General features: G+C 44.9%; 1 protein-coding gene across 1 annotated transcript in view; it reads left to right on the top strand.

The window, feature by feature from the left end:
• LOC119646131 (myb-like protein Q) overlaps positions 1-14,878 on the top strand; it is a 162,902-nt gene that overhangs the window by 78,779 nt on the left and 69,245 nt on the right. The window contains exon 3 of the mRNA XM_038046480.1: positions 3,831-4,802. Coding sequence (XP_037902408.1) covers positions 3,831-4,802 — 972 coding nt within the window. The remainder of the gene's footprint in view (positions 1-3,830; positions 4,803-14,878) is intronic.

The following is a 14,878-nucleotide window of genomic DNA, read 5'->3' as shown; positions in this document are numbered from 1 at the left end:
CAGTTCCAGGAAAAAAAAGACTTTAACCTGGACACGGAGACGTTCTTTGGCCTGTCGTCGACGTCAAACCTAAAGAAGTGCGCCCTCCCCTATGGTGGTTGCAAGGACTTCCAAGAAGCATCCACGCGATTCAAGACGTGTGTGCAGACTTCCAGGTGCTTGGGGGTGTTAGCCTTTATCGCAGAATGACGGGACGACTGGGTGATTTTAATTTGACCACGGTGGAAAGGGCTCACCTGGTATCAAACACAGGGTCGCTGGGGGTTCTCAAATTCTCCCCGTATACTAACTCGGCGGAGCTGGCGGCAAACTCGTCACGATGAGCTGGCAGAACTTGCGGCTACGAAGAGTCATCGTGTGCCATTATAGCGGCCTTCAAAGTCCTACGCCAGCGTTCCAGCGTCCCATTGGATTGCGGCTGGTACACAGTCGTCCGATGGCGTTTGAAGTCTAGGAGTTTGCTTAACAGCAGCGAGAACAGGGTAGACTCGAACTGCATTCCCTACCCGGAAAAAGAGCCTCGGCGTAGGATACTTCCTTGCGAAAAGCGTATTTCGGAGGTTGAGCCGAAGAGATTGATAGTTGATATTAGTTCCTCCGTAATGCCCCCTTGCTTAGACCACTCCAGCTCCCGTGGAAACGAGATCTACACCGGATCCTTTGGCAAAAGCTCAGAACTTAGAAGGAGAAAAAGGACATTCGCCCGGAAATAACCATTATTTCCAAGAAACGAGATACCTATGTCCTACGCCGATATGCTTCCGAAAGTCAAAGTCGATCCGAAATTGACAAACTTGGGTGGCAATGTGAGTCGTATCAGGCGTACGCAAAAGTGGAATCTGATACTGGAGCTAAACAAATCTAGCGAAAAGACAGTGGATAGTTTTCGCAGACAAGTGGAAAAGGTGCTAGGGGAGCAAGCAGGCGTGAAAGCTCGAAAGCAACAGATAGTAATCGAGTGACCTTAGCGAAGTAGAAAAAGTGCAGTCAAAAAGACGAAGAAAGCATATGAAGGTACACAGATTGCTATTATTAGCTTACCGGTGGAATCAGGGATTAAACTGATTACTGCGGGCAAGGCAAGAATAGATTGGGTCGTGTGCCGACTTAGGCTGGAGCAAAGGGCCACCTTATCAAAGACTATACGGGAGATCCACGATGCATGTTATGCGTAGAGGAAAAGAGTGTGGGTCCCTGGCATATAGGAGGGAGCTGAATCGTAGGGTTAAATGAGGTTGATACAAATCAACCTCAACTATTGCGAGGCAACTCAAGACTTGCTCTCGCAAACCATTCGAGAGTCTCCGAACAAAGCCCTGAAGTTGGCAGCTAAAATTAGGTCCCCATGGATCATAAGTACATTTGAATCGTGCATGGTGAAAAGAATGTTTCCGCGCAGTGGAAAAGGTAAAACGTGGTCCTGCTATCGAAGCCCCACCACTTGCCGCACCCCCTTCATATCGCCTTGGCTGCCTTTCAGACACTATGGAGAATATGTAAGAAAGGGTGATGTACAACAGACTGTTTCCGTTCGTCGAGCTAGCAGGTGGTCTACCCTGGCCCTCGAGGCATCGGCCGCTGGTAAGTGCTGTGCGATGGTGACGCTGGATATCAGGAATGCGTTTAAGTCGGCCAACTGGGGTTGGATTAAACGCACATTGGCTAAACTGGGTGTCCGTGGTTACATAGCTCGGATAATCGAGAGTTACTTTTCGAAGAGGCTCCTTTGGTTCGAGACGGATGACGGACCGAAAAAATATGTTGTGACAGCAGGTGTTCCCCAAAGCTCCGTACTGAGGCCCCTGCTGTGGAACATAATGCTGACAGAGTACTCGGCCTTCGCGTGCCGAAGAAGGCATCATTGATTGGATTTACAAATGACCTGGCACTGGTAGTAGTTGCGAAACACCACCAGACGTTCAACTGTATTCATACCATCAAAGTATGGGTCCAAATGGTGGAATTGGACTTGGCGGAACATAAGACTGAAACGGTCCTTATTATCAGTCGCAAGAAAAGCAGCACTGTCAAAATGCGGGTTGGTAATCAAGAGGTCGTTTCAGAATCGATCATTAGATACCTGGAGCTAATGACCGGTGCCAAGTTGAGCCTCAAAGGACACCTGAAATATGCGCGCGAAAAGGCAGCAAAGGCTAGCTCATCTCTAGCAAGGATCATGCCTAATATTGGAGGGCCAAAACCTAGTCGCCGGCTGCTTACTGCATGAGTAGTGAAATCCACCCTGCTATACACGGCTCCTGTATGGGCGTGCGTACTGGATAAGACAGTGAACCAGGGAAGGTAAGTTCGGCATATCGGTTAATCATGCTGAGGGTGTGCAGTGCATATAGGACGGTATCTGGTAAGGCAGTGTGTATCATCGCGGGGATGATTCGCTTGGATCTTATAGCCAATGAGGCACACTGTCTCTCTCGGAGAAGGAGAGCGAATCCGGCCGAAGTGACTACGGGCTTCCGAAAGGCCACTAACAAGGAGCTGTACAGGAGATGGCAGCAACGGTGAGGCAATTCCGAGAAAAGCCACTAGACCCATACACTCACCTCGTATATTGAGGGATGGGTCGAGCGAAAACACGGAGAATCGAATTACCACCTAACCCAGCTCCTTACGGGTCGCGGTGGATACAAGAAGTACTTGCATCGCTTCGGATTGGTTGAGTCCCCAGACTGCCCTGAATGCGCCGCTATACCTGCTGGATCGAGCCCGTAAAATGCGTTGGACTCGTGACTTAGTTATGCTCGTGTATACTAAAGTCCTCCTCGCGAAGTAACACTTCACGGTGTTCCCGCAGGGATACGGATAGAGAAGTAAGGGTAGTTGTAGAGGATGAGAATCTCACATATGTCTTTTGAGTTTTCCACCGCCACCCATAAAAAAGGATCCGAAGAGTCCACCATATATGCAGATGCTACTGGGGCTCTACAGTCCTGGTCGGCAGAGGCTTACTAGTACACTTTGCTCCTAGCCCTTCCTTTTGAATACACTGCGCGGTGCTGTCAGTCTTCGTAAGCCGGAATGCTGGGAGTGAAGCACAGCAGCCATAGTAATATCCTATATAAAATACCGCGGGACGTCCGGACATTCCCAATGGCCTAGCCGACATGCAAACTGGCCTTTCGGAGCAACTTTGCGATGAGACTTTCAAACGGGGTAGAGTAAGAAATCGTCAGTGTTTTGAGAGTTTATGACACATTATTCTTTAGTGACGGATCAAGGAAGGTCTGCCGAGTTCTAGCGAAAAATATATAGTGTACTTTAGTGACACTGTCTTCCAGGATGCGCCAGTGTGTTTAAAGCAGAAACACTGGCACTATTGGAACCCTTTCGATAGCTTGAACATAATTCGAGCCCCAAGCGTAGTATAGTCATATTGACTGAGAGTCAAGCCGCGATGTTTCATGCCCCCATACCTCGGGAGAAGCACAGACGCCTTGAAACCAGTCTTCTCAATAAAATCCCCGTTAATTTATTCGTATACAGACTGGAGATTGACAGGCTTATCGCTGCCAAGTCTTGAAGTGGACGGATAGCCAAAAAAACCCGTCAGTTGAGACGCTTCAGCCAGCCTTTCTGCCGAGCGACGAGATGCCCAGTACACCAACGACTGCGTATTCCTTCACAGCTTTTTTTGGAAATCCTGGGAGAAGCTCGTTATATCATTATCTTAACCCTCTTCAAATAAGCAAAATCTTAAGCAGCTTTTTGCCTTCTTCTTTAACCGTATCCAAAAATTAATTTTTTCAACAGCTTTAATATGATAACAATGCATATTAATAACCACTTTTCTGATTTTTCCACGAAAATTCCAGACAAATGTTGGCCATCCACAGACAGACGACGTGAAACAACGGAACAATGGCGCCCACCATTCTCGCAATCAGTAGCGTCATTGACACCAACGCCACCACCTATATCAGCGGCGGCAACAACGACGGCAACGGCCGCACACCAGACACAACAAACCATTCAACAAGAAAGGTCCGCTCACAGTCACCAGCATCAGGGACATCATCAGGTTCAACCTCAACAGCATTCAACGCCATCATATAATCCGAGTGCCAGGATATCACCACAAACAACATTTATAGCATCTAATCAAAGATTACCCACCCATCCTCATCAGAACGCAACAACACCCCCTATGTCACCCCTGTCTTCACCAAACACTCCAATCACCTATATTCCCTCCACGCCGTCCCATTTTCTCGTGGTGCCTCCACACAAGGTCCAATCCCCAAAAGAATTGAGTGGTATTCCACCACCGACTAGTATTAATTCGTCCCTTCCCTTCCACGAATTAGTATTCCAGCCGCATGAAGCCACCCCATCATCTGTTAATTTGGCGACAAGTACTGCTGCTGTGAGTTCTACCCTTCCCCATCCTCTCCTGCTACAGATTCCCGTCACCTCATCAACTCCTCGGACAATTTCTCCAGCTCCACTGTTGGCCTCACACAATGTACGTCTTAATGCAATGGCTCCCCATTCGCACAATGAAACGGAAAAGTTGTCAACGTGCTTTCCCAACAACTTGGAAATGCTTTCGCCCACAATGCGACGAAGTTCGGAACATGAAAGAAACTTTCTTGCCTCACATTTTCATGAGCGAGACCGACTCATTCGGGAACATCAATTGCAACAACAAAAACAACGAATGGAAATGAAACGTGTTCTCCTAAATGAGGACCATCGGACATCCAATGAGCTAATCAAAAGTTCAAAAGTAATCGGCGAAGGCACTTATAGCACTTCTAACTATCCAGAGGAATGTCCTTCGAAAGGTGAGTGAAGAATATTTGTAACACTTTGCAACAGGTTGATTTTTCAATATCTAGAAGTTAAGATCCTTTATGTCCTTCGGGGAAAGGATTAACCATACCAAAAGATAGAACTACCAAAGTACCTCTCCCCTACCAAACTACCTCCCCCCGAAAGATGATTGAACTGATTACCTTTTTGGTCAAGGAGTTTGGTGCCCTGTGTCCCTTAGTCCTGCATTTTCCCTGTTTGCAAAATTTGCGAATACTGACGAACTCAAGTGCAACCATTCGGTTGGATTTAAAATTCAGAACAGCCTTTTTCAATTTCCTGCCACTGTGTACATACCGTCTGACCTCAGAAGAGGAATAGCCTTTTAAGGGTTTTCCTTAAGAAAGGGAATTGGTAATATCAAAAGAGGAATGAGCCAGAAAGGAGTTGAAAAGCTTTTTGTGAACATCCTTCTTTCAAAATGTTGAGTTGAATTGTAAATGCGAAATAGGGAAGGTAAAAATCATATTTAAATGTAGATTTTCAACTGAAAACGTTTTAGATATTCACCACTAGATTTCCTTAAATAAATAAGGTCCATATCCTTTTAGATATGGTCCATATTGCTTTGAGAACGAAAGAAGGTTGTGGAGCTTTTAAAACGGAAATGAGTTGACTGAATAGGAAAGTTGAGAGGATTAGCATTTGCTGACGTCTTACCTTACCTGTCCAATCTTTGGTTGGTCAGATACTTTAGAAAGACGACTTAATAGGAGGTCAAGCGACAATTTTTATGGAACCACGAATAGTAAACCCCCAGTAGTCAAAAAGGCCTGATTGAATGCCTAAAAACTAGTCGCAATAATGAATTAATCCTACCTTCCTCAAAGGTTGATAACCATTCCACCCGGTATCCTATTCACCACCAAAGAAACCATCCAAAATGAAAATTCATCTCAATACTTTCAACCCAGTCCCCGCCCGTCTCACTCATCCCCAATTGCTCATTCCTTCTACACTCACCCAGGCTCTGTTATCTCGAACCCCCACAATTACGCTCAACACAATCGGCCCTGATGTTTTCCTGCCCTTCAATTAATTATCCAGCATCGCCATTGATTCATCAGCCAACAGATGGCGCTATAACACAACAAATATAGCACGCACAAAAAGGATTTATTCCTGCTTGGCTCCCAGTATTGAGTTATATAGAGAGCGTCAGAGCGAAATCCATAGAGGGATGAATGACGGTATATTCAATGCCCTGCGAACAACAAGGACACCTACTTAACATACACCAGACAACAATCCCAAGCAGAGAAAAACGTTTTTCTTCTCCCATTGTCAGCCCCCGCACATTTCTCTTCGTCCTTGATACGCCTGGGGGTGGGGTTCACGTGAAAAACGAATGCAACGAGGGAAACCCCGAGAGTTGAGAGCAAAAAAAAAATGATAATAAAAAAAAATCTTGGGAAAACCCTTTACAGGACGCACGATGGCACCGCCACATTATCAAAGTGCTGGCCATCATGTGTTAAAGGATTTATCTTCTTGTAAAGTGATTTTATTGGATTTCAGGATTTCATTTTCCACCCCCCCCCCCCCGATTTCATTGGAGCATTCAATTTTCAAGTGCAAGTTGAAATATGTTCAGCCTCAGACCAGAAAAGTTTTGTACGGGGGAGGTTTTCCCGCGTAGAGATGGGGTCCTGGGAAAATGGTATCTAATGGAGTTGTAAATTTTTGAACACTTTTGAAAACGATTTTACAAGGAATGAATATAAGATGCGATTTGGTAAGGAGAATTAAGTTTTTAGGTGTGAAAATGTTTGATTTATGTGGGAAATTCGACTGTGTTTGATAGTGGTAATTGCCACACTGCAGCGGAAATGGTCAACGATGACAACCACCGAACTGCTAATTCACACATTATTGCTTCATATCTAATGGATTGATCAGATATAAGTGCTGGACAGTCCTGGCGGTTTTTATTGGTATTGATTACTCTACGGCTGATCTCTCTTGTTAACCTTTTGGTAAAGTGTAGGACATCCAGGACACCGGCAAGATTCGAACTCGGGGTCCTTGACTGGTCCTATCAATGGAATTCTATTTCGCGGCTTCCCAGATGGTCGTTATCCTATTTGCATTCTTCCTTTCACAAGTCGTCTACTAACCTCAATTCGTATATTCCACCTGGCCATCCAGGATAATTGCTAGACTAATATAAAGATACTACGGTGTAGTAGTGCCTGAGATCTGAGCGCAGTCTCCTCCTCCTCCTCAGATTGAGGTCTGCATATAGCCGATAATACCACTACATGTGGTAGTTTAAGGGGCAGTGTCCCGTTAAAAGCCCTACTAGGGCTTTCATGTCCCACTTCTTAACGAACACCAAAAATGCCCTCGAACGGCCCCAGGTCCTTTCACAAAGATTTTCCCCTGGAAACAAGAAATCAAATTTCTTCACCCGTCTGCCTGAATCCTTGCAATTTCACCCTTCAAAGTGAATTTGACAATGTATGCCGAATGCCAAAAGCTGACTCTGTCCCACCATTGTAGATCTAAACCCTTGGTAAACCAGTCTGTCAGCTTCTTCATTACTAGCTATTTTCGAATGCCCTAGCACCCATACCAGGAACGTTGCGGTGGGCTAACTGGCTTGATATGTCGTTCCAGTATAGTTTCCGGCCTATTGGGTTTCTCTTCTGCTTTGCGGCCTAGTAGCTTCCAGATGGAGGTGCTGAGGTTACTCTGGACACCAAGTTACTCCAGAACTCCGCCGTAGCTTGTCCCAAGCCATGGTTGAGAAAGGAAGAGGGAGGAATAGCTGTAGCCTGAATGGCTGAATTACACCTAAGCGTCTCAGGTGACCTGCAACATAGTTATGTAAATTCTGGCAAGTTTCGAACCACCTGAAGTAGCTACCATCAAGGCCACCCTCGATAGGATTTTGCGATGGACCGATAACCCATCCATGAAAAAAATTACTCCATGTCAAGGAATCTGGAACTTTGCCTCGGATTGGACGAATACACGATGGTGACCAACCAAACGCCAGACAGATTTTGGGGATATCGAATTGGTGGACCTCGGCGCAAAACCAGGATGTCTGGAATTCCTTATTAAGGCAGGCCTAGACCGGATACCGGTTGTTGCGCCGTTGATGATGATGATGATGATGACCAAGCAAACGCTTAACGGACCATTGTTTTGGATCCAATGTACGCTCGCGTAGCAAACCAGAGGCCGTCAAAGCCCTCCTTCAACTAGTCGAGATTTGCAAATTGAGCATAATTGCAGTCATCGAAACAAATAGGATTGGTAGAGAATTAAGCGATATGAATTCGCACATAATTTTCAAAAGTGGCAAACCATCCAGTCACAACATAGTTTGGAGTTGCATTTATAGTGAGCAAACAGCTCAAGCCGCACGTCACCGACTTCAAACCTATCAACGAAAGGTTGTTTGCGATTTGCATCGTTTTCTCAACCTCTAGTTTATCAACGTGCACGCCCCAACTAAAATCAAGGAAGATCCAGTGAAAGACGAGTTTGATGCACACCTGGAGACACTGTTTGATTGAGTCCCAAGAAAATGTCAAAATACTGTTGGGGATTTTAATGCAAAAATCGGAAATGAAAGCTGGTATCGGAGAACCACTGAAGGACACAGCCCCATGAAGATTAATTGACTTCACCAGGAGTAGAAATCCTGTCGTACGTTCACATGCTTCCCGCATCGGCGCATTCACAAACAGACCTGCAAATTATCAGACGCATATATCGTCAACCACATTGACCACGTCCTCTTTGGTAAATGATGAGCGTCCAGTGTATTAGATGTAAGATCCTATTCAGGAGCAAACAGCAGTTCAAACCATCACCTGGTTAAGGCAAGATAACTACAGAGGCATTTCACTAGTCTGTTCGCCCTATAAATTACTGACGAAAATTCTGGAGAATAGAATAAGAGCATACGCCGAAAAACTCATTGACTAGTACCAAGTCAGTTTCAGGCCCGGTCGCTTCACAACCGACGAGCTTTTTACCTTTAAACTAATCCTGCAAAAGTACTGGAAATATACCATTGACGTATACCGACCTCAGGCAGACATACTAAAGTATAGTTCTTGGTGTGCTATGCAACATAATGCTGCAATTTGGTATACCAGCTAAACTAGTACTAGTACGACTGACTCCATCTCACAGGTCAGGATCCAGAATAGGTTGACTGATCCTTTTGTAGCACGTACTAATTTGGAGCAGGGCGTCAAACTGGCGTCGATACCCTTCAACCTAGTGCTCAATTACGCTATCCGACCAATGGATACGAACACCAGCGAGACGCTACTCATTATGTGGATACAATTGTTAGCGTACCCAGATAACATCAACATCATGTCCCGAAAACTGACCGACGTAGAGGAACTTCTGCATACTTTTGACACTGTTGCGAAAGAAGTTGAACTACGAATCAATGCGGACGAAAACAAAAATAATGATCAAGAAGTAGGACGCCAGCTCATTCAAGCATCAACGCCGGGGACCTCAACATCGAATTCGTAGATAGCTTTATATATCTGGGTAGCAGCCGGTCAAAGGACGCCATTGAGGCTGACGAGGTCTTCTCGGTCCTTCCCATAATGAAATCGAAGAATATGCTCAGAAACACAAAGCTCCGCGTTTACAAAACCATCATACGACCAATGCTATGCTATGGGTGCGAAATTTGGACTGTAACCCAAGCCTTCGAAAATTTGCTAAACTCCTTCGAAAGGAAAGTCCTTCGGTGAATTTTCAGAGCAGTTCGTGACCGCGATGGATGGCGCATTCGGTACAACGATGAATTGTATGAAGTCTACGATAAGCCAGAGGTCTCGAAATTCGTTCAACTGCAACTCCTTTGGTGGGCAGGGCATGTCCAAGGAATCAGCGACCATCTCATGCCTAAAAAGGTTATGAACGGTCGACATTTCGACGGAGCGAGGCTACGAGGAAGACCGAGAGCACGTTGGGAGAGCATAATATATACGGACGCTGAGCAACTACTGGGCTTCCAAGATTGGAGGGCACGGTCACGTAACCGTGATAATTGGAGGACAAAGACCCAGGTAGGCTGTAGCGCCACGATGATGATGAAGTTACTCCGAAATCTCAGCACCATTATGCTCCTCTTCTGTAAACCACAAAAAGCCCTTTTTGAATTACAGCAGCTCAAAGACCCTCTTCAGGGTTAGTCGGGCACCCTCCCAGGCAACGTTGAAGGAGAAGCAGTGCTGTCTAAGTCATTTGTTCGTGCTTTCGTCGGCAAAGTTTGACCGAAAGATTTTACGGTGCACACCTACCAACTCAAAGCCAGGCTTAATGTTTTGCGACGATGCTGTCCTTACAGCTAGGAGTAGTTTCATACTGTTCAGTGTCGTAGCCGGATGCCCTGATTTCGTAAAAGAAGACGCATCGGCTTCGATATTCTTGGCGGCAAATCAAGACTTAGCCATTGCCGGCCGGACCCTCTCTGCTAACTTTTGGGCTGAAGAGTTGGAATCATCAGAAAACCGCTGCCGTCTTGGTTTTGGCTTAGCAATAGGTGGTTTTACCCGGAAGCGTTGTTTTTTGCCCGAAGACAGATGCTTACCCGTAGGTCAGACTTTAGTCTCTGCAGGCGGGGCCGACTGGATCTCGGGGACAGGAATGCTGACAGAGGGAGCCTGCTTCCACTTGTCCGCTGAAGATTAGGATTTATTCCTAATTAGATAAATACAGTATCTGAGTCTAGACTCAGATTCTCCATCGATAAACACAGGGACTAATTTTGGTTTTTGTTTTGTTTTAGATTTTTTTATTTTGAGATTTTACATAGTTTGTTGCCATGGGCATGTTATACCCGTGAAAATAAGTCGATCTTGGCTAAGCTCTTTTTTGACGAGACAAGGCTACTTCAAACTGTTGGTCGCCTGGTTCCCAGAGCTCACTGTTTACGGCGGCGTCTCCTACGCCTTGCCTTTCTTTAACATTTGCCGCAACTATCTCGATTTTCTCACCTAATAGGATTTCATCATAGATTCCGATTGCATTTTCAAATTTTTTTCTCAGTTTTCCAGCTGACCTCGTCCGTTTTTTCCTTTTGGTCATTTTCGGGTGGCCTATGCGCTATAGATGATCAACCCAATGGCGTCTTGGTTATCGTACCGTAGCTGTGACTTCTAGCTCACCGTAGATATCATACAACTCTTGGTTCCAGTTGATGCGCTTGAGTTAAAGCCTGCTTCACTGCCATAACTTAGCACAGGTTTCATGACCATTTTGTGAATACGCAGTTTCGTCATGTATTCATTTTGGTTTTAAATTCGGGGCAACCGCTTAAAAATACACTCAACGTCTCTGCTTGTGGTAAGACTAAAAGGGATAGAAATCTATGGGTTAGCAACCTAAAAATTTTTAAACTCTACTAGCCCAATGTGGGCTCTCTTGACCTTGGAGCTGGTTTCTGACAGACTTCTTACTGCAAGATTCCGGTACAGGTTAAGGAACATCGCAAATGTACAATGCTAAGCACCAACGAGGACTTCTGATGTACTGGAGAAGGATGCTTTCTATGAGCAATTAAACGTGGTTCAGGGGAAGCTTCCTAAAAGTAAGATTTTGATCGTGATGGGTAATCTAAATGCCAAGGCGGGATCTGACAACACCTTGCTCGGACATGTGATGAGAAAGCATGGTCTTGGCGACCGTAACTGGAATGTGGATTTCTACAACTTGCACCGTATCGTCATTGGGGTTACATTGTTCGAGGCGCAGAGCCTGCTATAAGGTCAGTTGGGTTTCAGCTGACCGATGCCATACGAGCAATCAGGCCGACCACTTCTTCTTCACTGTGCTTAACAAAAGAGGCACTGACATCGTCATCGAAAGGGATCCCCATCTGGTCGCTTACGTCCGGATCGACTAACGATCAGGCGCTAACTCGCCTGATAATCAAAAATCAAAAATGAAAAATGCTCTTTTCGCGAGTGCTACACAGGTCGTCTGTCACGTTCCGATGGGACGTCATGAGATCTGGCTGGCTACGGAATCGTGGAAGCGGATCGATGAACGGAAGGTGTTGGCAAGAGAGAATTTGCTGTTCCACTGGACAGGAAAGCGGAAGATTTGACAGATCGCAATGATTTGAGAAAAGTATATTGCATCACGAAAGAGCTTGCTTGTGGTCGCAAATCTTTCGATGGTCCTGTCGAGGATGTTAACGGTCGCTTGACAGTCTCCGCTCAGAGTTATTTATCGCTGCACCTGCAGTTACTGCAGATCTGCTGCCTCTGCCCGCACGGGGAATCTTGGGAATCCGAGATCTTTTTCAAAGAGTGAAAAAAGTGGATGATCGACAAGATTCCAAAGAAAGGGGGCCAATTTGAGTGTGATAATAGGAACGGTATCTGCCTCCTATCCTTCTTCAAACACCTCCACTAAGTTGATGACATCCGTTTGCTCTCTCACCGGGTCATGGACCTTGGCCAAATGGCTCTGGATTTGGAAAGAAAGACAAGTCGAGTTGGATAGAAGATAAATGACAAATCCAAGGTTTTCAGTCTGCCGGGTAATCGTACTCTCTGCATTAATGTGCAAAGCACCGAAGGCATTGATCAATTTACAAATCTAGGTAGCGTGGTTTCTGCGGACGGTGGCACTGAACTGGATGTCGCCCGATGCATTCACAGCGCTAGATATATTTTTGTTGCCTTGTCTAAAATCTGGAAATGCAGTTATCTCGCGGCAAAGTTCGATTGAGTTGCCACACACCATTGTTTTGAAAATTAACCCAAGTAAGCTATGCTTGTCGCGCCATGAACTTCTACGAAAATTATAAATGGAAAATCAGCAATTGTAACTTTTGACATCTAATTTTTCAGATAGTATCAGATGATTTACAAATATGGCACCAAAAGCTGACCTGCCAATTTCTTCTAAAGAAAAGCGAAGCCGAGAGTGTGATATAATAATTTCTTAGCTTTGAATTGATACCGACTTTTCTAGAGTCACATGAGAATTACCAAATATAATTCAACAAGTCTGCAATCAGTAGCCAAACTCCATTCAAATAAACACAAAGGAATATTCTAATTGAAATTGACAATCCGCTGGGTAGACAAACATGCACGAGTTTATTGATAGATTCACCATTCTCCATAAATCACTATCGCTTCTATCTATCTATTCTCAACACCGGAGAGGCCAAATCGAAAGTCCTTGCAGATCTCTATATTCGTCACAGACAGAAAATATCTTTTTTGATTTTATTTGCAAATCTCATGCTGGTACTCGTATTTGGTCGCTTCGTGGACTACCAGGACGCCGGGGACAACAGCAAGGGAGTTAATCAAACAAATACGTACGCTAGCCATCCTGAATTCTGATTGCATGTCTGTAGTTGTAGAAATTCAACCTACGGAGGAAACTGGACCAATTCAGCTTCATAGCCAAATCGAATATTGGATGTCCTTTGGTACATGGATAAGAAATTCATCTTAATTCAACCTCTGTTTGCTAGTAAACAAATGAGCTATGAGGAATCCTATTTGTTTTCATTGTGCCAGACGGAATTGTAGGTGTTTATTGGAAAATTGAGTTCAATACTCATTATGTGGCCAATGGCAGTGATACGTATATGTGTGTATGCATATTTGGTAAGAGGTAGGATGTAGAAGATGTGGTAAGACATGGTAGTCGTCATCTTCTACGTTCTATGAAAATATTTCATTACTGGTGGTTGAAGTAGAGAGGCAGTCCTCACTCGTTGTTTAGTCTTGTAACTTCTTCAACACATAATCAAATCCAATTTCCAAAGTCAAATACCCAATGATAAATACAAAGACGAAGCCCTTATTACTTTGTGTTCTCAACAATTCTGGCCTTTATTAAATGACAATTGGAGAAAGCTGTTCAAATCGATGAAAACCTAAAAATTGTACTGAGACATAAATCTAGTTATGGATTTGTTGGTTTCAAGGGTAATGGTACCATAAATATCTGATTTCGAAGTAATACCTCATCGTGGAGTTGCGGAGATGCTTCAGAAGTGGTATCAGTTGAAGCCGACTGGATAAATGTTATTTAAAGTCGGCAGGATGAAGCCTTATACACCTCGACGCTCATCCTGCCGCGACAAAGAGGGAAATCTGATTTCCGACACAATGGGAATATTGGAGCGATGGGTTGAGTACTTTGATGAGCTACTCAACAACCAGAATATCGGCGAGTTGGAGTTCCCGCCAACTGAAGACAACGGACAAATACTGCCATTACCAAGTTTAGGAGAAACAGTCCGCGCAATTCATCGGCTAAAAAGTCATACGTCGCCAGGAGCCGATGGAATTACAGCCGAATTGGTTAAATATGGAGGCGACCAGTTACACCAAGTGGTTCACCAACTTGTGCTCAAGGTATGGGACAGCGAATCAATGCCTGACGATTGGCAACGAGGCATTATCAGTCTCCTACATAAAAAGGGAGATATCACACAGTGCAGCAATTATAGAGGTATCACTTTGCTGAGTACCATCTATAAGATATTCTCCGCTATTTTGCTAGCCCGGATAGCCCCATACGTCCAGAACATCATTGGCCCATACCAAAGAGGCTTCACTCCAGGCAAATCAGCAACAGATCAGATTTTCTCTCTGCGGCAAGCAATGGACAAACTGTCGGAATATGGACAACAGTTGCACCACCTATTCATCGACTTTAAAGCCGCCTATGATAGCATAGCCAGGGTAAAACTGTAAACGGTCATGGGAGAATTCGGTATCACGACGAAACTAATAAGATTGACAAGGCTGACCCTGACCAATGTGCGAAGCCAGATAAAAGCAGCAGGATCACTTTCAAGACAAGGGGATGTCCTATCATGCGTCCTCTTTAACCTGGCCCTCGAGAAAGTGGTCCGTGATGCTGATGTAAATGCAAGAGGTACGATCCTCTTTAAGTCCACCCAACTACTGGCCTATACTGACGATATCGACATCATGAGAAGAACCACCCGAAATGTACAAACTGCCTTCATCCAGATCGAGCAGGTTGCCATTATTATTAGCCGAATCGGCTCTCAACGATT

Source organism: Hermetia illucens, chromosome 1 (assembly GCF_905115235.1).
Source record: "Hermetia illucens chromosome 1, iHerIll2.2.curated.20191125, whole genome shotgun sequence".
In the NCBI taxonomy this organism is placed as follows: domain Eukaryota; kingdom Metazoa; phylum Arthropoda; class Insecta; order Diptera; family Stratiomyidae; genus Hermetia; species Hermetia illucens.
The sequence above is the reverse complement of the archived record's forward strand: the minus strand, read 5'-3'. Positions and strand labels throughout refer to the sequence as shown.